Source organism: Manis javanica, chromosome 11, assembly GCF_040802235.1.
Source record: "Manis javanica isolate MJ-LG chromosome 11, MJ_LKY, whole genome shotgun sequence".
Lineage (NCBI taxonomy): Eukaryota > Metazoa > Chordata > Mammalia > Pholidota > Manidae > Manis > Manis javanica.
The window spans coordinates 22,532,052-22,558,272 of record NC_133166.1 but is presented as its reverse complement, the minus strand read 5'-3'; the positions used below and the strand labels follow the sequence as shown (position 1 = coordinate 22,558,272).

The 26,221-nt window shown below is 41.8% G+C and overlaps 1 protein-coding gene across 1 annotated transcript in view; it reads right to left on the bottom strand.

The window, feature by feature from the left end:
* Positions 1-26,221, bottom strand: part of CLPB (ClpB family mitochondrial disaggregase) — a 147,389-nt gene that overhangs the window by 45,216 nt on the left and 75,952 nt on the right. Inside the window, exon 6 of the mRNA XM_037026274.2 lies at positions 129-226. Within this exon, the coding sequence (XP_036882169.2) occupies positions 129-226 (98 nt within the window). The remainder of the gene's footprint in view (positions 1-128; positions 227-26,221) is intronic.

The window sequence follows — 26,221 nt, the reverse complement described above, 5'->3', positions numbered from 1 at the left end:
GTATTTAAACAGACAATAACCACCTAAGGAGAAGTGGCCTTTGGTGTGGTGCCTGACATAATTTAATGACTGAAAGATTAAATGGAACATGGAGTGCCCACAGGTCTTCTCTTTTTCCTGAGACTTACCTTGGCCTCAGAAGTCTTTAGAAGCTTCATCACCTCCCCCTCTCGGGCATAATCCAAGGGTGTGTGTCCCATTTCATTCCTCTGCAGGGGGCTGGCTCCTGTCAGGAAGAAAAGTCAGAGCTCTATGAGTGATCAGTAGGGCCTTGGCCTTACTTCAGAGGTGGCTTGGACCTTGGATCCTGATTTCAGTGTGAGGAATCCTCATGGAAATATTGAGCAACAAAAACCTAAGAGATTATAGAACAGTGGGAAAAACATGTCAAGCTACTCTGAGAGAAGAGTTCTTAGTTCTCTGACACAGAGATCAGGGTATTGGGGCTTCTACATGTAAATGCACACATGTGCAGAAATATACTACCCATACTACCACACAGGTGTGCTATATACACACAAATACACACAGCTGAACATGCTAACAAATATACCAAACATGCAGATTGATATACCCCAACAGCAATACATTAGTCATTAAAATACCCAAATTATCAGGCTCATTTGCATACATATGAATATTCATCAATAAAATTAATGTAAAAGTTTCCTTTCTAAAGCACAGAATATTCCAAACAATGAAAAGGCTCCCTTCTTTCTGCTCTTTGTCCCTCTCTCTCCTTTAATGTTTTCTAACCTCTAGTATCTCCTGCCTACCAATTCTGCCAATTAGCTAGGTCCCCTGGAAGGCTGTGGGCATCACCAGTAGGAACCTGGCTATGCTAGCCCCAAGGTTTGATGCCCTTACCAATGCTAGCTATTGGTGAGTGTGTGCATGTGGGCAGGTATTTCCTCTAATCAACAGTTCCTTCCTGTGATTTAAGGACAAAGAACTTCAAATGTAACAAAAAGAAGGGCTTGCTGGGGGCTATGCATTTATCTTCTCTCTTTTAAGTGCTGACAACCCATAAGCCTGTATAAAGTGTCTGCTTGGTGCAAAGGATCGGCAGTTATGGAAGAAATGATAATCTCATCCCCTTGGGCTGTCAGAGTCTTCCCAAAGCCTAGGACTGAGCACCTCACTTTCTTTTTCAAAAACTGTCCATTCCATTCAATTTGGCAAACCTTGAATGAGTGGGTCCTGAAGACACAGAAGAATCAGATCTGGCCTGGTCCTAAATACTCCTCTCAAGGTAGGGAGACAGAAACATAAGAGCAAAGCTGTGTCTTGAACAAAGCAGATGCTCAAGAAAATTCTTGATTTTTTTTTTCTAAAGAAGTATTATCTAGAAGTACAGAAAGGTTAAGATTCAGTCCCTGTCATAAGAATGCAGTAGGCCAATGAACAAATAAAAAGAGAGATCAAGCAATGTATGGAGACAAATGACAACAATAATTCAGCAACACAAAATCTGTGGGACGCAGCGAAGGCACTTCTAAGAGGGAAATATATTGCAATACAGGCCTACCTCAGGAAAGAAGAACAATCCCAAATGAACAGTCTAACCTCACAATTAATGAAACTAGAAAAGGAAGAACAAATGAGGCCCAAAGTCAGAAGGAGGAACATAATAAAGATTAAAGTAGAAATAAATAAAATTGAGAAGAATAAAACAATAGAAAGAATCAATGAAGCAGGAGCTGGTTCTTCGAGAAAATAAACAAAATAGATAAACCCATAGCCAGACTTATCAAGAAAAAAAGAGAGTCTACACACATAAACAGAATCAGAAATGAGAAAGGAAAAATCACTACAGACACCACAGAAATACAAAGAATTATGAGAGAATACTATGAAAAATTATATGGTAACAAACTGGATAACCTAGAAGAAATGGACAACTTTCTAGAAAAATACAACCTTCCAAGGCTGACCCAGGATAAAACAGAAAATCTAAATATACTAATTGCCAGCAAAGATTTTGAATAAGTAATCAAAAAACTACCTAAGAACAAAATCCCTAGACCAGATGAATTTTATCAGACATTTAGTGAAGATCTAATACCCATCCTCCTTAAAGTTTTCAAAAAAGTAGAAGAGGAGGGAATACTCCCAAACTCATTCTATGAGGCCAACATCACTGTAATTAATATCAAAACCAGGCAAAGACACCACAAAAAAAGAAAATTACAGACCAATATCTCTGATGAACATAGATGCAAAAATACTCAACAAAATATTAGCAAACCAAATTCAAAAATACATCAAAAAGATCATCCATCATGATCAAGTGGGATTCATCCCTGGGATGCAAGGATGGTACAACATTCGAAAATCCATCAACATCATGCACCACATCAACAAAAAGAAGGACAAAAACCACATGATCATCTCCATAGATGCCTAAAAAGCATTTGACAAAATTCAACATTCATTCATGATAAAAACTTTCAACAAAATGGATACAGAGGGCAAGTACCTCAACATAATAAAGGCCATATATGACAAACCCACAGCCAACATTACACTTAACAGTGAGAAGCTGATAGCTTTTCCTTTAAGATCAGAACCAAGACAAGGATGCCCACTCTCCCCACTTTTATTCAGCATAGTTCTGGAGGTCCAAGCCATGGCAATCAGACAACACAAAGAAATAAAAGGCATCCAGATTGGTAAGGAAGAAGTTAAACTGTCCCTGTTTGCAGATAATATGATACTGTACATAAAAAACCCTAAAGAATCCACTCCAAAACTACTAAATCTAACATCTGAATTCAGCAAAGTTGCGGGATACAAAATTAATACACAGAAATCTGTTGCATTCCTATACACTAACAATGAACGAGCAGAAAGAGAAATCAGGAAAACAATTCCATTCACAATTTCATCAAAAAGAATAAAATTCCTAGGAATAAACCTAACCAAGGAAGTGAAAGACCTATACCCTGAAAACTACAGGACACTCTTAAGAGAAATTAAAGAGGACACTAATAAATAGAAATTCATCCCATGCTCTTGGCTAGGAAGACTTAATATTGTCAAAATGGCCATCCTGCCTAAAGCAATCTACAGATTCAATGCAATCCCTATCAAAATACCTATAGCATTCCTTAATGAACAAGAGCAAATAGTTCTAAAATTCATATGGAATGACAAAGGACACCAAACAGCCAAAGCAATCCTGAGAAGGAAGAATAAAGTCGGGGGGATCTCACTTTCTGACTTCAAGCTCTACTACAAAGCCACAGTAATCAAGACAATTTGGTACTGGCGCAAGAACAGACCCAGAGACCAATGGAACAGACTAGAGAGCCCAGATATAAACCCAAGCATATATGGTCAATTAATACATGATAAAGGAGCCATGGATATATAATGGGGAAATGACAGTCTCTTCAACAACTGGTGTTGGCAAAACCAGACAGCTACATGTAAGAGAATGAAACTGGATCATTGTCTAACCCCATACACAAAAGTAAATTCAAAATGGATCAAAAACCTGAATGTAAGTCATGAAACCATAAAACTTCTTAGAAAAAAATATAGGCAAAAATCTCTTGGACATAAACATGAGCAACTTCTTCATGAAGATATCTCCCTGGGCAAGAGAAACAAAAGCAAAAATGAACAAATGGGACTATATCAAGCTTCTGTACAGTAAAGGATACCATCAGTAGAACAAAAAGACATCCTACAGTATGGGAGAATATATTCATAAATGGCATATCTGATAAATTATATAAAGAGCTCACACACCTCAACAAACAAAAAGCAAATAAGCCAGTTAAAAAATGGGCAGAGGATCTGAACAGACACTTCTCCAAAGAAGAAATTCAGATGGCCAACAGACACATGAAAACATGCTCCACATTGCTAAACATCAGAAAAATGCAAATTAAAACCACAATGAGATATAACTTCACACCAATTAGGATGGCCACCATCCAAAAGACAAACAACAACAAATGTTGGTGAGGATGTGGAGAAAGGGGAACCCTCCTACACTGCTGGTGGGAATGTAAACTAGTTCAACCATTGTGGAAAGCAGTATGGAGGTTCCTCAAAAAACTCAAAATAGAAATACCATTTGACCCAGGAATTCCACTCCTAGGAATTTACCCTAAGAATGCAGCAGCCCTGTTTGAAAAAGACATATGCACCCCTGTTTATCATAGCACTTTACAATAGCCAAGAAATGGAAGCAACCTAAGTGTCCATCAGTTGATGAATGGATAAAGAAGATGTGGTACATATACACAATGGAATATTTATTCAGCCATAAGAAGAAAACAAATCCTACTATTTGCAATGACATGGATGGAGCTAGAGGGTATTATGCTCAGTGAAATAAGCCAGGTGGAGAAAGATAAGTATCAAATGATTTCACTTGTCTGTGGAGTATAAGAACAAAGCAAGAACTGAAGGAACAAAACAGCAGCAGACCCACAGAACCCAAGAATGGACTAACAGTTACCAAAGGGAAAGGGACTGGGGAGGATGGGTGGGAAGGGAGGGATAAGGGGGAAAACGGGGCATTATGATTAGCACACATAATGTAGCTGGGGTGGGGTACATGGGAAAGGCAGTATATAGAGAGAAGACAAGTAATAATTCTATAGCATCTTACCATGCTGATGGACAGTGACTGTAAGGGGGTATGTGGGGCAACTTGATAATACAGGGAGTCTAGTAACAATGTTGTTCAAGTAATTGTACATTAATGATATCAAAATAATAATAATAATAATAATAATAAAAATAACCAACTAAAAAAAATGCAGTAGGCCAGCTGGGAACACTAACTAAGCCATGCCAGCACAGGCCATGCCAGCATAAGCTCTGGTTCAGTGTGGGTGTTCGGCCATTTGATGATGGACAGTAAATATCAGTGTTTCTCAATTCTAGACTGTGGAAACCTTTTTTTCATGATTTAAAGCTATTTCTACTCAAGGTTTTTGCTTCTTAAAGGCCTATAAACTTATCAATAATAATAAGCATTTATTAACCATTCTCATGTCACTGCCTGGGCTGCAGAGGAATAGGTGTGGGAGGAGGGGGAAGGAGCACAGAGCAGAAAGTAGATCCAGGCCAAGGACACTTATTATCAATGAGAAAAAATTAATACTTTTATACATAATCCTATTTTCTAATGTGAATTCGGTATAAAAATTTATATTATTTTGTTATTGAGATATAATTCACATACCATAAAATTCAACTCTTTGTACAACCTTCACCAGTACATAATTCCAGATCATTTTAATCACTTCAAAAAGAAACCCCTTACCATTATCCCAGATCTCCCCATTCTCCCCAATCCCAGCAACCATTAGTTTGCTTCTGTCCCTACAGAATTGCCTACACTTGACATTTCATGTAAGTGGAATCAATACAATATATGTGCTTTTTTGTGTCTGGCTTCTTTCACTTAGCATAATGTTTTCAAGGGTCATCCATGCTGTCCATGTGTCACTCATGCTACAACCTGAAAGCAGGAATGCAGCATATACTTTGTTCCTTTTTATGGCTGAATAACATTCCATTCTGTGGATATGCCACATTTTGTTTAGCCATTCATTACTTGATGGATGTTTCCTCTTTTTGGCTGTTAAAAACAATGCTGCTGTGAACATATGTGTATAAGTCTTTGAATGGATATATGTTTTCATGTCTCTTGGCTACATGTCTAGGAGTGGTGGTAACAACAGTTGTTGGTATTTACTGAGCACTATTATGAGCCATGTACTGTGTTTTGTATTTGATGAACATTTTATCACTTAATCCTTACGACCACCCTGAGAGGTCTTAATAAATGCTTACTATTATTGATAATTAAAATTCCTATGCTACAGACATAAAAACTGGGCTCAGAGAAGTGAAATAACTATCCCACAGTCAAAAAGCTAGTTATTTGCTCGGGCCAGGGGTCAAAACCACCCCTAGGTTTTCTCAACTCCAATTCTGCACTCTTGCACCAGGGTGGTCATGACACACCCCTGCTGAAAAATCCTTGCATTGCTTTTCACTGCTTGCAAGATAAAGCAGGACCTCCTTAGTAAGGAGGGCGTCTGTGCTCCTCCTAGCTAGCAGGCAAGTCCTAAGAGGCTCAGACAGAGCCTCATTCTTTCAGTTCTTGGCACTTACTGGGAATTTTGTATTTGCAGGGACCTGTATGCAGGATGATGGGGGACTGGCAAAACCAATGAATAGTTTTTTCCTTTTTGTATTTCTTGACTATTCTAGCAACTGATGCTTTGGCCACTCTCTCCTTTGAGTTCCATGAAACCACTTTCTCAGGTTTTTCTCACCCCTGTGACTGTTCCTTATCTGTTTCTTCTGCAGAGCTCCTCTTCCTGTCTTTAAGGTTAGATGTTACCTAGAGTTCGAGACTAGGCACAATTCCAGATCTATAGATGCGAATGGGGGTGCGAGATGACTATACGACTACAATCCAGGCTGAGCGTGATCAGTGTGCAGAAGAGGGGACAGATCATACTATGAGGGCTCAGGAAGAAAGCAAGGGCTATTAGGGCTTGTTAACCTGGCCTGGCCTTCCCAGTCCGCCCCTGTTCTCTTTGGTGCCCAGCACCAAGGAGCTCCACAAATGCCGACGGCCAGTGGCAGACAGCACCCATCCCTCCCCTACAGAGTTCCTGGACCATAGCTAGTGCTGAAAAAAGCTACAGTTAAGCAGTGCGACGGCTGTTCCTTTCTTAGGCAGTCTCAAGAGGAGCAATGTCACTAGATATGGGCTGGAGTGCAAGGGGGATCAGGGAGAGACCTATGGAAGGGACAGAAAAGAGGAGCAAAAAGGAAAAGAGAAATGGGTAAGGAAGAGAGAAAATGGGAGAGAGAAGGGGAGGGGGAAGAGGAAAGCTGGTGAGAGCGGAAGACAGTGGGAGAAAGAACACAGGGTAAGATTAGCAGCATCAAACAAGTGCTGTCAGTGATCTATATTTGCTTACAGAATGAAAAATGTGTGCCATAAACATTGGCCACTGAGTAATTTCTAGTACGAGTTGTGTCACTTCTAATAAAGGATGGGATGGGGACAGGTAGGACATCTCTGCACCTGGGCCAGCTAGCACACAGGTGCCTTTGAAAGCAGTACCGGGCTGTCTCCAGCCCAGGAGGCTCTCAGGCCTCACCCCAGGCACTCCTGAGTAGGGAAGCCAGCCAGACTCCCCAAGGTTCTGGAGCCTCAGGACAGCACGTCTGCTCCCACTTTAGGGAGGCTGCGGGAGGGGCACCATGGAAAATGTCCATATAATATTAGTTCCCCAGCCCAGACACCCTTGCTCTGATGCTCTGACTTGACTAATTGCTGTAATAATTGATAGAACCTGACTTCTACAACTGATCGATTTCACCTCCACGACCAACGGCCACAAACCATTATACTCCAATAAATAACCACGTTGGGTCTCACCCGCCTGCCCTCTCCAGGGGCATCGGGATGGCCCGTGCCCTGGCCTGACCTCTCCTTGCCTCCCACCCAGGGCCCCTCCGGGCCAAGCAGCTGGTCTAGAGGGTCAGGCCTCTGGGAGCAAGTGAGAGAGCTGGACAGAGGTGGGGAGTGCTAATCGCGGGCCATCCGTCACCTCCCACTGGCTGTCTGGGGCTGGGGCCAACACCTGGAGCACCCCAGGCAGTATAGTGCAGGACCCTCCCCTCCTCTCCCTGCTCCAGATTAGTGTGTCCCAGCTTATAATATTTGATAAATAGCAGACTGGCTTCCTGGTAGCACTGCTGCGGCTGCGCCTGCCCGCTACAGCTGTGGAAGGTCACTCATTGGGGAAATATGTTTCTGTCAGTGGTATTGAAAAAAGTTTAGTGGAATGACAGGCCTCAATTTTTCAAATTTTATTAACTCCATCCTCTTAACCATTTGTCTTGAATTCCTTCAGATTCTGGAGTATCTGTCAATAGGGCTTGGGTCAGAAAAGTAGGGAGGGGGTGATCATGGGCTGGTCCGGTTGGTGCCAGGGGCTGGCTTGGGTCTCATTATGTGGGGCAGTGGAAGTTGTGAGAGAAAAAGCCTGGCCCATCGGGGCCCAGGGAGCCCACTGCTCTTCTCTGGTACTGCACCTGCCTTTGGTTTGCACAATCACAGACTTAAAAAAACATGTATCTATGGAAAAAGACCTTAAGAGTGAGCTCTTCCAGTTTCCTAAGAAGAGACTCCCCTTTATTACATCTGAAACAGGGTGGTCACCCTAGTTCCCCTGAACAAGCCTAGAACCCAGGCCCAAGCTCATGACCCTCCAAGGGGCTTCCCCAAGTAAACTGAGGGCAGATCCTTTTCATATGAGCCCCAGCCTCCCCTTCCAAACCCATTCCCTCCTTGGTCTTCCTGCAAACACCTGTTCATCATCTCTTAAGACCAAGTTTAGGCTTCTCCTCCAGGAAACCTAGTTTCCCCCAACCCCAGGTGTGGTCCTGTCCTTTGTGTTTCTGCAGGCCCTCTGCTTCTATCTTATTGCATGGGTCACTTTGCATTACCATGTCTGATCCACTGCCATATCCTCACTGCCCAGCACAGGGCCTGGCACAGAGCAGGTGTTCAACAACATTTACCAAACGAACAGACTTCTTTCCAGGTGTTGTCTTCTGAGTAAACACACGTGGCTTATTCTTCCTCAGAAGAGCCCTCTGACAGTAAGTGTGTGACCACGTCCCTAGCTCCTGTGGCCAAAGCTCCTATTCTCTATGCTTGTCTTAAGATGCCTCTCTTGCCAATTAGGTCAGGTCGGGCCCAAACAACCTTTAGGCTCTGTGGGTGGGAAGTGGGGAGAAGTGGCTAGAGAGAGAGGCCCACCTGCCCTTCCTGGAATTAAGGAGAAGTGCTGGAATTAGGTGGGGGTTGGACTGAGATCTTCCTGCTGGTAGGAACAGTTTATAAGCTGGGGTGCGGGAGGCGAGGAGTCATGTTATTCCCTCCTTCCTTGACACTACCCTGTCCTGGCCCTCTGTCTACCTTTGTGAATATCAAAGGAGATAATGCTTATGAGAGGGATTTTTAAAAACAGAACAATAACTGTCCTATAAAAATGTGTTAGGCTATATTATCAGTAATACTGACATGCTCGCCCCTCCCCACCACCTCACCCAGCAGTAGTACTACCAGCCTTACTGACCTCTACCCACTGCAGCTTCCCTGACACCCCTTCCCTGTGGCAGAGGTGGGGGGTTACCACTCCCTGGTTGTGGAGTTCACTTCTCCTGTGGTTAAGACTGCTGCCCTGCCTACCTCTATGGGCTTTGTTTGGACAGGATAAGACAAAAAGTTCAAAAATAATGAAAGAAAAGACTGTACAGGCTATACAATGTTCTTCGTAATAACTTTTACATTCCCTGTTTCCCTTTTTACTGCTAGCTCCACTACCACCTTTATTCTGATTTTCATTGTTTAAACTGTTTCCTATTTCCAATTAGAAGTTTTTGATGACTATAAGGGAAATCTTTCTGTGATGTGATCTACTGTCAATGTCAAGTGATCTATTCTTTTTGGTTGTGAACCCCTCATCAAGGAATTCTGAGACAGAACGACCACATCAGAGAAGCCGTGCACGTTTCTTGTGTCCACACCCTCCCCGCACTGTTGTCTGGGCCACTCCTCATGCCTAGACTCTGCCCCTTGTCTCCCTGACAATCTAGTTCCTACCTCTTCTTCAAGGCCCCTTCCCTGGGCAGCCTCCCCTAGCCCTCCAGTTCTCAGTGCTCTCTGTCCATTGTGGGCTCCTATTGCCCTCCCACTCCCTCCCTTTCCTGGGGGTTCATCCTTGTTCAGTCCTCACATCTAGTCTGTACGTAGCTCCTCAGATCAGAGACAGACCAATTCTCTTCTGTATTCCCAGAGGCTGATGGTGAGAAAGAAGAAACATGTCCAGATGCCACAGGAAGCACAGCAGAACTGGGACGGGGACCCTGGTTTTCTGACATCTTACCAAGCTTTGTCCATAAGCCACACCACTGACATTCTCAATACATGTGCACCTGGAGATAGCCTCTCCTGTGCACATGAACACAAGTGTATCTAAACCTTTACTGAGCACTGATCATGTGCTATGTCCTGTGCTGACTTCTTCCATATATTTCTTAACAACAATTTGGAGAAAGCAGGAGAGGTATTTTTTTTTTCCATTTTACAGATGATTTAACTGAGCCTGGCAGTAAAGCAAGGTAAAGGGTGACAAGCTAACATTTGTTGGGTGTAACAATATCTGAGTTATTCATCATACAAAGTCTGAGAAAACACGCTCAGAGAGCTGAAATAATTTGCCCACAGTCATCCAGTAGATAAATAGTAAGGCTGGGATTTAAAGCAAGGACTTATAATATTCTCTCTTTTGAATATGTTTGAAATTTTACATAATAAAAACATTTTTGTTGGTTTTTAAAGAAACCAGGTCTGGTTTTCCACCACATAGTGCCACCTTCCAAAGGCCTGATGACTCATAAAGGGGAAGAATCACCTTTCCTCTTCCTTTCCAGTGTGTTCAGATGCTCCAAAGCCAAGAAAGGGGTTTTGTAGAAGTAGGTTTGGGTTAGACAGCTTTGTGGAAAAGGTACAAAATGGGGTTCCTTCTCCTCTATTCAGGGCTCCTAGTGGATGCAGGTGGGATCCCTTGCTTTCAGGGAGGGGGGTTTCTAAAGTTTATGGAACAGAGAGCTATTGCCTCATTACTGGGTCCAGACATTCCACTGAAAGCTACTAAGCACTGAGACTGGGCTAAGGTCTGGCACACAGTGAAATCAGACTGGTTCTTGCCTTCAGGCAGAACCCAGACTGGTGGGAGAGGGACCGCGACAGAAATGACAATACAGTGTGGTGAAAGGGGATGAGGAGCTAAGAATGATTGCCCCACTACAAGGGATCCCCACACCGTGTAGCCAGGAAGATGGGAAACCATAGCACCAGCTGTTGAAGAGCAGCAGGTGCCACAGACTGGAGAAGCCCTAAGAAAAACAGACTGGAGAAGCTAGGGAAGGAAGGTTCATGGAGACTGTGAGTAGACTGGAAGAGCCTTCCAGTCCAGGGCTCTTTCAACTTGTTTGCACTGTCTCAGGCTCCACCACCCAAGCTTTCAGTTCCATATTGACTAGGACTGGACTACACTGGGCTGTCACTGTTCTTTTCAGTGGTGCCAAACTCCCCTCTGCCTACTACCCAGACCCTACTTTCTGCAAAGCCCAGCTCCATTTCTCCTGCCTGAAGGTTTCCCAGACCACTCCAGCCTATGTGGGCTATTTCCTCCTTTGAATTCCTAGAGCACTTACCTGATCACACATTTTTCATACATATGTTTCATCTCCAGAATCAGATATATTACTAAAGGGGTGCTCTGTGAAAACCTAGAAAGGGAAATGGTGGTGATCACTAGGCATCAGGGTGGGTTCACAAAGTCATGTCAGACTAACCTCATTTCCTTTCTTCATCACGATTATGTTTGCTCTATCAGATATAGTTAGGGCTAATGTGGACTTCATCACATGGTATATATGATGGGATGTCTCAGGACAACCTAATGGATGTCTCAGAACAACTCTGAGGACATGATGGAGAAATGTGGGCTGGGTGTCAGTACAATGTGGAAGGTTAGTAAGTGACTGGTGGACTAACCAGGCCCGCAGCGGGTAGAATGACTGATAGATCAGAGATGACCTGAAAGGAAGTTCTGGGTGGCAGCAAACAGGCATGGTTCTGTTTGGCATGTTCATCCCTGATACAGATATCACAGGGCTGGTCTGTTCATCAAATCTGCAGATGTCAGATTAAGGTAGGAAGGGCACCAAATAAACCTGATGGAAGATTGACTTTAAAAGCTGGAATAACTGAGATGAAACTTAATGGAGATAAATGGGAAGTCATGGGCTTTGGAAGAAAGACAAAGTAGAGATCATTCTGGGAAGAGTAACTGAAATAGGAAAAGGTTTAGAAGTCACATGAAAATAATGGGTTATGGAACTGGAGGTTTAGACTAGAAAAAAGATAGCTTAGAAGAACACACCTGCATCTTCAGGTATTAGAAGGGCCAAGGATTAGATACATTCTTCATAAGTCCACTGATAAAATTAAGACCTTTGGAAGCAGATTTTGGCTGAATACAAGAAATTTTTAACTATCAGAACACCCAAAGATAGAATCTGGGCAGCCTCAGGAATAAATGAGTTTCCCAGCACTGGATGTGTTCAAGCACCGAGTTGATGATCACTTGGTAGGTCTATTACTTATGTCAGTTTATAGAGGTGTTTTTCAAGACCAATTGTTAATTTGTGTTTATTCAGTCAGTAAGAGAGAATTTCTGGGAGCTTTCTATGTGTCTAGTAGCAGCTAGGTGCTAGGGTACAAAGGCAAAGAAGATACTGTTCCAACCCTTAAGGTGCTCCCTGTGCTGATGAGAGGAGACGGAGAAGTTCACTTCAATAGTTTCTTGTGCCTTGATTACAGGCCCCAGCACAGGGAAAGTTGGCTTCAGCTTAGGTGGAATTTCCTGTGGAAATTCAAACATATACTTGCCTACTAAAGGCCACAGCTTAATTGAGGCCAAATCACTTGTTTAAACCAACTATCAGCTGTGGAAATAGAAGCGTGCAATAAAACACAAATTGTGGATTTTTGTGAATGATATTTTGTTCTTACAGCCCAAGTTTTGGTCTTTGGCTGGGACTTGTTTATGTACCTACAGATAGTCTTACAAGTGGCTGTGGTGTCAGGGTGAAGTGATTTAGCCAGCAGGACTACCCAACTCTCCATTTCTTACCCACCCTATGGGGACTGCTTCAGCACAGACATAAACATGCTCCTGCCGTTACCTTATTGCTCTCGTCACATGGGGAGGCTAGAAGGCTTGATTCAGGGATATGATTGGATTTTAAATCCCAGTCTCACAGGATTTTAATTACTGGTCTGGGGCAGCAGGTATAGGCGCTGGCTGCCTTTGGATGGAGGAGGTCGATACGCCACTCCACAACATATTGAGCCACAATGCCTGCAGACTCTATTGCTCTATTTAATCATCTTTTGCAAAATTTACAGTGGAACAGGATGGATCAATACAGAATTTATCACATTCTCTTGTAAATATGAGCCAGGAAAGAGTTCCAGGCAGTTTGTTACTGAGTGGGAGGGAACACGTCTGTACACAGCTGAGCATTAAGAGATGAGACAAAATCCATACTTCTTGGCATAAGCTACAGATGTTCAGCCAGTCCCTCTTAAGAATGAAGGCAAGTTCATTGAAAAGAACACCAATTCATTCATTCATTCCACCAACCAGCCAACACTCCAGAGCACCTATTTCATGCCAGACCCTGTAGAGGCTCTGGGGACAGAGATTAGAATTCTCCTCTTGAGACTATAATCACAGATGTACCACAATGGCTCTGGTATTTACTAGTGGTGGAACTTGGGCAACTCATTTTTTTGGGGTGGGGGGCAAGTTATTTATTAGCCTACTGCCTTTGTTTATGCATATGGAAAATGTAGGTAATAAAGGTATCAAACTCACAAAGTTATTTTAAGTGTTAAAAGAGATAAAAGCCTTAGCATAGAGCTGGGTACATAGTAAGAACTTAATAATGATAGCTATTGTTATTTTTACTACAATTACCATTATTAGGCATTCCTTTCTAAAATGCTTCTCACCAAATGGTATATTTGCAGAGATGGAGTACTGAGAAGGGAGCCAGCCACAGGTCAGAGACCTGGCCAGGGCTTCTGGCAACAGGAACAGATGAGCAGCGGGTAGAGGGTATGTGAGGAGATGATACATGTTAAGCTCTGTTTTTTGAAACTTCAGAATCTTTAAAACAACAAAATAGCCTCCTAAAATTGCCATGGGGGAATAGAGTGAGAAGTGATTCACTTTATGTAGTCAAGCCAGGGAAGGTTACACAGAAAAGACATAAATGAGTAGGCTTTTGAAGACTAAGTAGGAGTTTGAAAAGTGGAGACATGGAGAAAGGGCATTCCAGACAGAGAAAAGTGAATGAGCAAAGGTTTGGAGGCAGGAAAGGCTCTATGCTAGGGAATGAGCAGGTAGGCAGGCCTATGCAGAGACTGTGTCTGTCTCCTCAGACCTACTTGGATGTAGGCTTCCATCTCCCTGGTAGGCCTCCCAAGCTCTGGTCCCAGTCCTGAAGTAAACAATCATGAAGGTGGCAGAAAATTCATGGTGGACTGCAGAGAGACTTGTGTGCTGGGTTAGCCATCTGGCCTTGTCTATAGGCACTGGATTTGCTGAAAGTTTTCAAACAGGGGAGTGACAGAGTTTTGAGGGGTAAAGGCTGGTTTGAAGTGGGGCCTGGAAGCAGTGAGACCAATAAGAAGGCTGTTATAATACTCCAGGTGAGAGTGATGAAGTCTGAACTAGGGTAGTGAGGACAGAGGAGAAGATGAACTTCAGAGAAAATTCTAAGAAAGATGGGCTTGATAGAAAGTGAGGACAAGGTCATCAGACTTACTTATAATACCTTGTTGTTTGGGTGACAGGTAGATGACTTTGCCATTCACCAAAAACGGAATACTGAGAAAGCCTGAGGAGGGCTGGGTTTAGATATATTATGCATAAGATGTCTACAGAATATTAAGCATCAGCAGAACTACTGGAGACTTGAAGTGCCTGGTTTGTTCTAAGGAAAATATGTAGGCCAGTCTGGTTAGAAAAGAGGTGGTACAAATGTGTGGAAGTGAACATTCAAACATACTTCACATGTAGTTAGGCGAGGAAAGGGGCAAATGCAAAAACTAACAAGGTTTTCTGCTTAATGAAACCTAAAATAGGGGTTTTCTAGATGAGGGATAATGCTCTGAATAGCAAGTTACACTGGCACTGGAAGTATGGGGATCTTCAGCTCATTTTCATTTGGGGCAGATTTCCTGGAAGTTATGTGCTTTTGAAGCCAGCCCCAGTCTCATCTCCCATAATCCAGCACAGACTACCTCTAGAGGTGGCAGCAGGCTCAGTGCCCAGAAAGCAGCTGAGAACAACTGTCAGAGGGAGGGAAAGGCTCTGGATGAAGCAGAGTTCAGAGGGGACATAATAAGAGCCTGGGTCCCTGGGCTTCTGCACTCCCCCTCCCCCTCCTGCAAATGACAGCTGAGAACCGAGGCTGCTGAACCTGCGGTCTGGGCTGAATCTAGCAGTCATAATTACACTGTTGACGTCTGGGGCAGAGCTACAGTCTCTGCAGAAGGCGGCAGCTTTTGTTCATGCACTAAAAACACATCATCCTCAAACATGCTAATCGCGTGTCTGCTTTTATCTAACAACATTGAAGAGAGGCTAAGGAAAGGGCACACAATGCCCACACATCTGGCTAATTCAGTTATGAGGCCAATCAATCTCGATGGGTTGTCTATAAAAACACCAACCACCCCAAAGGACTAAGTTGACCAGGTGTTTAAGCTTCTGTTGACCAATCCCAGCCTAATGTCCACAGCAGGAAAGAGGGGTTATCAAGAGATGGCTATGCTTCCACTCACTTTTCTATTCCCAAAGCTAAGTAAAGCCTTCTGCTGAGATGAGAAGTATCAGTACGTTAAAGCGGCAGTTGAGTCAGGCTCACTTAAATGAAGCACATTCAAATATACGGACTTTTACTCTCACCTTAAGGAAGACAGGAGGTCTTATTTATAGTTGTCTTTGAAAACACTTGCAGAAACAGAAACCGATGAAGTATTTTTGCTAAGTGAAAAATACTGTAGAGAGAATCAGGGGTGTGAAGGTGGATATCTTTGTGATACTGAATGCTACAGGCTATAGTAGCATAGGAGCCATTCATCTGCATTCATCTGCTGATGTCTGCTTTTCAACCTCCCATCGAGGCTGAAGGAATTACTCATCTCCCTCATAAAATTGTTGCTTTAAAAAAAAAAACAACAGAAGCCACTGCCAACAAGTACTATTTCAGTTTATGTTCCTTCCTTTATGTGCCCAACCCCAGCCAGCAGGCAACAGTCAACAAAAATAAAGGTGGAAGGGGAGGTTAGGAGGAAGGCCAGGACAGCGAATACACTTGTAGTCACCATCAGGAGGTCCACTTTGACCCAGAGCTACTTGCTGGTGCTGATGACCCCACTTCTCTTGAGTGCTTTTCCCTGATTAAGTCTCAGACTTTACCTCAGAATTGGGGTTGTGTGATAAACCAGACAGATGGACTTGGGTAAAGGCAACCTCCAACTTTTAGAAAGCAGTGAGAGAAATGTTGTAATATCCTATGCCTAGAAGAGTACCTGGCACTCAGTAGGAGATTAACATTTACTGACAGAATAATTATGCCCCAGTTGTAACACAGCCGGGCTATGTTCCTTCAATTTGTTTGTCAAGAGAGGCCTCCTGTACTTCCTGGAAGTGCTGCTGGATGAAATCACTCACAGAGATTAGGAGAGTTTTCTCTCGGCCCACAGGAGCAGGGATGAAAGGGTGCTGTGAAGTAGGGGAGTGGACATGATAACCACTCCCAGCAACCTGTTCTTCCTCTTCCTCATGGCTGCAGTAATTAATGCTGCTGACCAATCCTGCAGCCTTTCAATCATTTTCTACCTTGGCTTCCATGATACACAATACCCACAACTTTATCTCCTTTGCAGGTTCCAGTTTATTCTTCTCTCCCAAGTTATGGGTGACACTCAAGGCTGAGTCCTCAGCCCCTGTTCCCTTCTCTCTGTATGAATTCTGCTTTAAAAAAAATTATTCCAATTTTCACAGGTTAAACAATCCTGCAGCCTTTCAATCATTTTCTACCTTGGTTTCCATGATACACAATACCCACTACTTTATCTCCTTTGCAGGTTCCAGTTTATTCTTCTCTCCCAAGTTATGGGTGACACTCAAGGCTGAGTCCTCAGCCCCTGTTCCCTTCTCTCTGTATGAATTCTGCTTTAAAAAAATTATTCCAATTTTCACAGGTTAAACTACCCCTGTGGTTCTTGATCTTGGCTGAATATTAGGATTATTCGGGAAGTGTTAAAACCATAACAGTCTAAAATGGGAGAAATCATGTATTTATAATATATATCAATAGATGAAGGGCTAAAATACTTAACATGCAAATAATTTTTAAGTATCAAGAGGAAAATAAAGATCAAAAGTCCTGCAGAAAAATGGGCAGAAGACATGAATAGCTAATTCACAAAAGGAGATATAAAATGGCTCTTAAACATATGAAATTATGTTCAACTTCACTCATCAGAGAATCAAACTGAAAACCACACTGAGTTACTATATCACACCTATCAGATTGGCAAAAATCCCACAGCTTGAAAATACACTCTGTTGGACAGGTTGTGAGAAAACAGGCACTTTCATACATTGCTATCGGAAATGCAAAAATGGTACAACTTCTACGGAGAAGAAATTCCCAATATCTAACCAAGGGGCATATGCATTTACCCTCTGACCTAGCAATAATACCACTTCAAGGACTTTACTGGGAAGACACACCTCCAACAATCCCACAATATACATGCAAGAGGTTATTTATTTTGTAGCATTATTTGTAATTGCAAAATATTGGAAAACTCAATGGCTAAGTATCAGATAAGTATTATGTAGCTGTAAAAAAGAATGAGGAAGATGTCTGTGAATGATTTCTAAGAAATATGGTTCAGTGACAAAAGCCAACTGCAAAAGAGCATATATGTTGTGCCACCTTTTGCATAGGAAAAAATGGAAGATAACAAAACATACATGTATTTACTTGCTTATACAATGAAACATAGGAAGGATAAACCAGAGAACAAAAAAATTGGTTATCTATAAGGGGTCAGGGCTCACCAAAGGGAGCAGAAAAAGATTGAAAGTGATACTATACTGGAAGGAGTTTTACTTCTTGTGTGCTTTTTAGAAAAAAGTTAACATTTTACACGTTCAAGCAACACAATTAAAACAAGGACAGGTAGAGGAGAAAAACTAAAACTGAAAGCAAACTGAAAAAATTAACCCAACTCTATTTCAAATGAATAACATAAAAACATCCAGGTAACTTACAAACCCAGTATTTGACTATACACTCTTAGCCTTGGTTGGAACAGGTATGAGAACTGCAAACAAATCCTGGCCTGAACTCTTTTTAGGTTTGCTTTCTGGAGTGGTATGGGTGAAGCAAGTTTGGAGCTTTTTAGATGTATTATAGGATTAGGTAAATTTATCAGTGCTGTTTGGAGTCAGCATTCTTAATACAGAAGAAGGACATACAAATATGAACTCTGTGAAGATAATAAAAAAAACCCTGTAGGGATGGAATGGAATAGGAGTAGGAGGTCCAGGTGTTCAGGATTTCTGAGGTATGTATGTGTGAATCTGTGTGTGCATATGCAAGTATCTTTGTGATACTGAATGCTACAGGCTATAGTAGCATAGGAGCCATTCATCTGCTGATGTCTGCTTTTCAACCTCCCATCGAGGCTGAAGGAATTACTCATCCTGAAGGAATTACACATTACTATCTTGTGACGGATGTGCATGCATACATGCATATGCCTGTATATATTTTCTTGGCTCTGTCACTAGAGGGGGTAGTGAGCACACCTGGTACTCAGGTTTCAGTCTCTAATGTAAGTGCCCAATAAAAAGTCTTGGGGCTCCTCAGAGAAATGGCCAATTTCAGGAGAGCAGCAAGGTGGATATAAGGTAAGAGTAAAACATCTTGTTATGACAGAAAATGAGGAAATGCTAAAAAATGCTAAAAAAACAACAACAGACAGAGGTATGCCACAGTGGCCAAATTTGAAGACAACTTCAGCACCTACATAAGGACAGTAATGAGTTATAGAACAATTAAAGCAATAGTTTCTATGAGCACACTTTGATAATAAATAGATTAGTGGGGGAGAAGGGGTTCTTGCTTACTGTAGAATGCCAGATGTTGTATTATCACTGTAAAGTGAGGGCTGGAGTTGGAAACACATAAAACATTCATTTTGCAACCATCATACAGAGATTGTTCAGGAAAGAACCATCAATGGATGCTAAGGCCAGGGGCAAATTTTGATCAGGAGCAGGATATTTACATGGCCTAAAAAGTGTCTTCTCACGGAATGCTTGTTCATTTCCAGAGAAGGAGTAATTAATGACAGAGCATTAGACTTCCCTCCAGAACTGTAAAATAATAAATCTGGGTTGTTTTAAGCTGCCAAGTTTGTGATCATCTATTTAGCAGCAATAGGGAGGATACATAAGAACAGTTACAGTGGTTGCCTCTGAGGAGGGTAAACAGGGATGTGGAAGGGAGACGTGAAATTTTTAAATTGAACATTTTCTAAAAGTAAAAATCACTATAGTTGCTAAAAAAAATCTAGACAGTCACTTCAGGAGCTCTCTATTGACATCAAAGTTAAGGACAAGTCCTCTGGCTCATCCTCAAAGCCCTCCACACTCAAGCCTTCCTACCCATAACACAGCAGGTGGCCACTTTCTTCCAAGTCTCTAACATACAAAGCTCATCTCTGTTGCTGCCTCACCTGAAAAGCTTTCCTCCTTCCTTCTGCCTGTTTGAATTCTACCTGTCCTTTGGGATCTGCCTCCCATCCCTCTTCTCCATGAAGACTTCTACAGTGCCAACTCTGACCATTCTCCTCCTCGTTTATTACACTTGTTTATTTTGCCCTTTGCTTACATTTAATTCAGAGTCCTGTTACCTATTGTCCTACACTGTTCTCAGCGTGCTTGGTGTACAGGCCTTTCCACCAAACTAGCAGTCTATAGGGTGTAGTCTACGGGAGGGGCCTGTACCTTTTCTGTTTTTATTTTCTGAAATGTCTAGTGCCCATTTATAAATTAACTTAGTCAACAAATGTTTACTGATCTAGTATATGCTAAGGTCAGTGTAAAGCACTGGGAATATAAGCACTGCAGACAAAGATCCTTCAGAGATTGCACTGTGTAACAAAGGTGAGCTCTGTCAAACAAATGGCTATATGACTACATGTTGTGGTGAGTGTGATAAGGAAACCATACAGGATGCTTTACGAGCATTCAGGAGAGGAACCCAGAAGAGGGATGCTGGTGGTCAGCTGCAGGAAAATAACTGAGTTGCTGAATAATTATGAATACTTAAGACTTGGAATTAGATAAATCAAAGGGCAATCAATCACTTGGTATTACACAATATGAAAATGGAAGGGAGCTTTGAGATTGCTGTCCCACTATCTAATTTTACAGATGGAGAAAATGATACTCAGTGAGTGGAAGTGACTTGCTCAAGGTCCCTCAGCAAGGTCAAGTCAGTGCCAGGTCACCAGACCCTCACTCAGCACTTCCATCACACAGTGTTCATTACTTCAAAGGGAGTCTCTGAAGGATTTCTGAAGTGGCAAGCTCTCTTCTGCTACATTTAAAATAATTCATTTCCAAAATGATGTTCAGGAAGTAGTCTGATGTTCAGGAAGCTACAAAGAACATCTCTGCTATGTTCTTCCTGGGACACTGCCAGACCTATGAATGCTAGAAGCAAATTCCTTTGGGAAGGGAACCTTGTTCTTGGGCAATCCTCCAGTTTCATGGGAACTTTGCTGCTATTTTGTAGGCCCTGATCTTCAAATTGATGCTCCCTTTCTTACAGCAGCAGTGTGGCCCTTTGTGCATTCTGCCCAAGAGCACCACTGGAAGGGCATGAGGAGGGTGGCAAAGGGCAGTTAGCCCTGTCTTGGGAAATCTGAATCCTACTTGTTTCCAGACCCAGCACAGGTGGAGAGAGTAGGATGTATCCAGACCTGGCCCAGCTGATGCTGACCTCTGTCTCACCCAGAGGAGCCGCGGCCTCCAGCTGCCACTGTTGGTGGTGATGAGGTCATGCCGGATACCAGCCAGGCTCTTCTGAGGACTGCTTGGAGTCGATTAAAGCCTTGATGAAATGCGGGTGCCTGGATGGCAGGCAGCTCTGGGAGAGCTGGGGCTCTGGTGACCAGGCGCTCATCTCTAACTCAACCACGCAGTGACTCCTCTCTGTCCATAGGGTCTGGGATATGAAAATACCTTTCCCTGGGGGTTAGCAAGAACACTTCTTCATTCTGCACTGGGTAAGAGGCTGACTAGGCCCAGGGCAGGGGAGAGGACTCAGGGTCACAGAGGGTCCCTTTTAGCCAAGACCTACCACATGGACTTCAATCATGCCACCACAGAACCCCTCCATTCCCCACAATGCCACCAACTGGAGTGCAGGGTTCTTTGGATGACTACCGGCCATTGCTCTCCAGAGGATTTTCTCAAGTTAAAGGGAAAGCTTAACATCCACACTTTAGGTCTTAACATATATGCCATTTGCTCAGGGAAGACTTCCCTCACCCCCTTCAGATTAGATTAGGTCCTCATTATGCCCTCTACTCTTCATTAAATAATACTTATCTCAATAGTAATTAGCTAATAGTTTTGTAATTTTTTGCCTAATGTCTATACACTATCAGACTTTAAGCTTCATGAGGCTGGGCTCCTATATATACTTGCTAAAGTAATAAAAGGAAATCAGTAGAAATCAGTTCAGGTAAGAGAAGGCTTTATAGACAAGTTTTTAATAGTATTCTTTAAAAAGACACTTTGATATACCAAAGAGGAGCTCCTCTTATGCACCACCTTATCTATGGGGCCAATTGAGTCCTCCTGGCTTTCTGACCTAGAACCACTCACTCACCCAAGCAAATCTTTTCTGGTTTTGAGTGGCATGGAGGATTTTCTTTCTTTTTTGTTTTTGTTTTTTTTCCCCACAACTTTACTGAGATACAATTTAAGTACTATTTAAACTCACCCATTTCCAGAAATGAGAAAGAAAAAATCACTATGGACACCACCAAAATACAAAGAATTATTAGAGAATACTATGAAATATTACATGCTAACAAATTGAATAACCTAAAAGAAATGGACAACTTTCTAGAAAAATACAACCTTCCAAGGCTGACCCAGGAAGAAACAGAAAATTTGAACCGACCAATTACCAGCAGCAATGAAATTGAATCAGTAATCAAAAAACTACCCAAGAACAAAATTCCCAGAACCAGAGGGCTTCACCGCTGAATTTTATCAGACATTTTGAGAAGACCTAATACCTATCCTCCTTAAAGTTTTCCAAAAAGTAGAAGAGGAGGGAATACCTCCAAACTCATTCTATGAAGCCAACATAACTCTAACATGAAAACCCAGGCAAAGACATCACACACACAAAAAACTACAGACCAATATCCCTGGTGAACATAGATAGAAAAATACTCAACAAAATATTAGCAAACCAAATTTAAAAATACATCAAAAAGATCATACATCATGATCAACTGGGATTTATTCCAGGGATGAAAGGATGGTACAACATTCGAAAATCCATCCACTACATCAATAAAAAGAAGAACAAAAATCACATGATCATCTTCATAGATGCTGAAAAAGCATTTGACAAAATTCAAAATCCATTCATGATAAAAGCTCTCAACAAAATACATATATAGGGCAAGTACCTCAACATAATAAAGTCCATATATGACAAACCCACAGCCAACATTATACTTAATAGTGAAAATCTGAAAGCTTTTCCTTTAAGATCGGGAACAAGACAAGGATGCCCACTTTCCCCACTTTAATTCAACATAGTACTGGAAGTCCTAGCCGCAGCAATCAGACAACACAAAGAAATAAAAGGCATCCAGATTGGTAAGGAAGAAGTTAAACTGTCACTGTTTGCAGATTAATAATATTGTACATAAAAATCCCCCAAAGAATCCACTCCAAAAGTACCAGAACTAATATCTGAATTCAGCAAAGTTGCAGGATACAAAATTAATACACAGAAATCTGTTGCATTCCTACATACTAATAATGAACTAGCAGAAAGAGAAATCAGGAAAATAACTCCATTCACAATTGCATCAAAAAGAATAAAATACCTAGGAATAAACCTAACCAAGGAAGTGAAAGACCTATACCCTGAAAACTGCAAGACACTCGAGAGAAATTAAAGAAGACACTAATAAATAGAAATACATCCCATGTTCATGGGTAGGAAGAATTAATATTGTCAAAACAGCTATCCTGCCTAAAGCAATCTACAGATTCAATGCAATCCCTTTCAAAATACCAACAGCATTCTTCAATAAACTAGAACAAATAGTCCTAAAATTCATATGGGACCACAAAAGACCCTGAATAAGCAAAGCAATCCTGAGAAGTAAGAATAAAGCATTGGGGATTACACTCCCCAACTTCAAGCTCTATTACAAAACCACAGTAATCAAGACAATTTGGTACTGGCACAAGGACAGAGTCATAGATCAATGGAATAGAATAGAAAGCCCAGATATAAACCCAAGCATACATGGCCAATTACTATATAATAAAGGAGCCATGGACATAAAATGGGGAAATGACAGCCTCTTCAACAACTGGTGTTGGCAAAACAGGACAGCTACATGTAAGAGAATGAAACTGGATTACTGTCTAACCCCATACACAAAAGAAAACTCAAAATGGATCAAAGACCTGAATGTAAGTCATGAAGCCATAAAACTCTTAGAAGAAAACATAGGCAAAACTCTCTTGAATATAAACATGAGCAACTTTTTCATGAACATACCTCCACAGGCAAGGGAAACAAAAAGCAAAACTGAACAAGTGGGACTACATCAAACTAAAATGCTTCTGTACAGTAAAGGACACCATCAGTAGAAGAAAAAGGCATCCCTCAGTATAGAAGAATATATTCATAAATGACATCCAATAACGGGTAACATCCAAAATATATAAGGAGCTTACACACTTCAACACCCAAAAAGCAAATAACCTGATTAAAAAATGGGCAGAGAATCTGAACAGACACTTCTCCAAAGAAGAAATTCAGATGGCCAACAGGCATATTAAGTAATGCTCCACATTGCTAATCATCAGGGAAATGCAAATTAAAACCACAATGAGATACCACCTCACACCACTTAGTATGGCTAACATCCAAAAGACAAGCAACAACAAATGCTGGTGAGGATGCGGAGTAAGGGGAACCTCCCTACACTGTTGATGGGAATGTAAATTAGTTCAACCATTGTGGAAAGCAGTATGGAGGTTCCTCAGAATGCTCAAAATAGAAATACCATTTGACCCAGGAATTCCACTCCTAGGAATTTACCCTAAGAAAACAGAATTACAGATTCAAAAAGACATATGCACCCCTATGTTTATCACAGCACTATATACAATAGCCAAGACATGGAAGCAACCTAAGTGTCCATCAGTAGATGAATGGATAAAGAAGATGTTGGTAAATATATACAATGGAATATTATTCAGCCATAAAAAGAAAACAAATCCTACCATTTGCAACAACGTGGATGGAGATAGAGGGTATTATGCTCAGTGAAATAAGCAAGGTGGAGAAAGAGAGGTACCAAATGATGTCACTCATCTGTGGAGTATAACAAAGCAAAAACTGAAGGAACAAAACAGCAGCAGACTCACAGAACCCAAGAATGGATTAGTCGTTACCAAAGGGAAAGGGACTGGGAAGGATGGGTGGGAAGGGAGGGATAAGGGGATTAAGGGGTATTATGATTAGTGCACATAATATAGCGGGGGCATGGGGAAGGCAGTATAGCACAGGGAAGACAAGCAGTGACTCTATAGCATCTTACTATGCTGATGGACAGTGATTATAATGGGGTATGTGGTGGGGACTTGATAATAGGGGGAATGTAGTAACCACAATGTTGCTCATGTGAAATCTGAGCATAAGACTGTGTATCAATGATACCTTAATAAAAAAAATATACCCACTTCAAGTATATGATTTAATGGTTTTTTAGTATATTTACAGAGTTTTCACCACAATCTAATTTTAGAATATTTCCATCATCCCCTAAAGAAACCTTGTACCATTAAAAGTTGTTCCTCTTCACTTCCACAGATTAACTATGGGCATGGAGGGTTTTTACTCTGTACCCAGTGTGAGGAAACCTTTAACATTCTATTATCTGACATGATCTCTTTATCATATGGGTGAAGAAAGTAATGCCAAAGAAGGACTATGATCTGCCAAAGGTTTTTCAGGGGTGACCTGGGGCAGATCACAGTCCCCAGTGCCTGCACTGTAATGGCAGTGATTTGATCCCTGTGTCACACAGTATGACTATGTGTCCCAAACTGTCTACCTCATGGGACTTTAAGCTACTTGGGGCAGAGCCTATATTCTGCTCATTTGTCTTCCCTTCTTGCTCAGGCATACCAATAGAGCAGTGGTGCTTAAAGTGTGCTCCAGGTGCTGGTGCTGGTTTGTGAACCATCCTTGATGAGATGAGTACAGAAGTGAGAGTAAGTGTCTGAAACTTTTATAAAGATGTAGAGTGTTTTTATATTTGTCAAACCTAAAGACAAAGTTGGGCCTCTATTTTGTATGGCTTTTTAAAATTAAATTTTTCTATTAATTCACTTCTATTGTCACTTCTATTCCTGACAGATTGCAAATTCAAACAAAAAGAGGTCTTTCATAGACTGATAAGCACTGCCTTAAAGTAACCAACTCCCCACTACTCTCTTCTGCTTCTCCTTTTCCCTGTTTCCTTGAATCTTTTGCACTGGCTCCTCTTTTGATGCTCACATCTGAAATGTAGTTTCTCTCAGTTGTGTCCTTAAGCCTCTTTAGCTCTATAGCTTTCCAAGGACAATTCAAAGAATCAGCCAGCTTCCACCCCCCTCAAGAGATGGACAACTCTTGAATCTTCATATCCATTTTAAGAGTCCTTTCTCTCCTGAGCTTCAGACCCATTTATCCAACTGCCTGTTACACATCTCTAGATTTCATTGTTCCAGAGGTTCCTTGGTCAACAGCTATTTATTAATCACCTACCATATTCCAGCTATGAGTTTTTTTCTAGACCTGTGAATACAGCAGTAAAATAAAGAGACAAGATCTTTGTGATCACAAGCCTTGCATTGTAGGGGAAGAGAGAGATCATAAACATGTAAACAAATACACACAATTGTTTTAGGGACTGATAAGCACCATCAATAAGATAAAGTAGGGTAATACGATAGAAAGTGACTGAGGCAGCTATTTTACTAGGGTGGTCAGGCACTACCTCTCTGAGGGAGGGGATGTTGAGTTGAGACCTGAATTCCCAAGGGAGAGATATTCCCATCACTGGGAGAGATGGGTACAGAGGCCAGGAAGGGAAGGAGCTCAATGTTCTGATGGACAAGAGAAGGCTAGTGTCACTGGAGAAGAGTGATCCTACTGATTCTACTGCTAA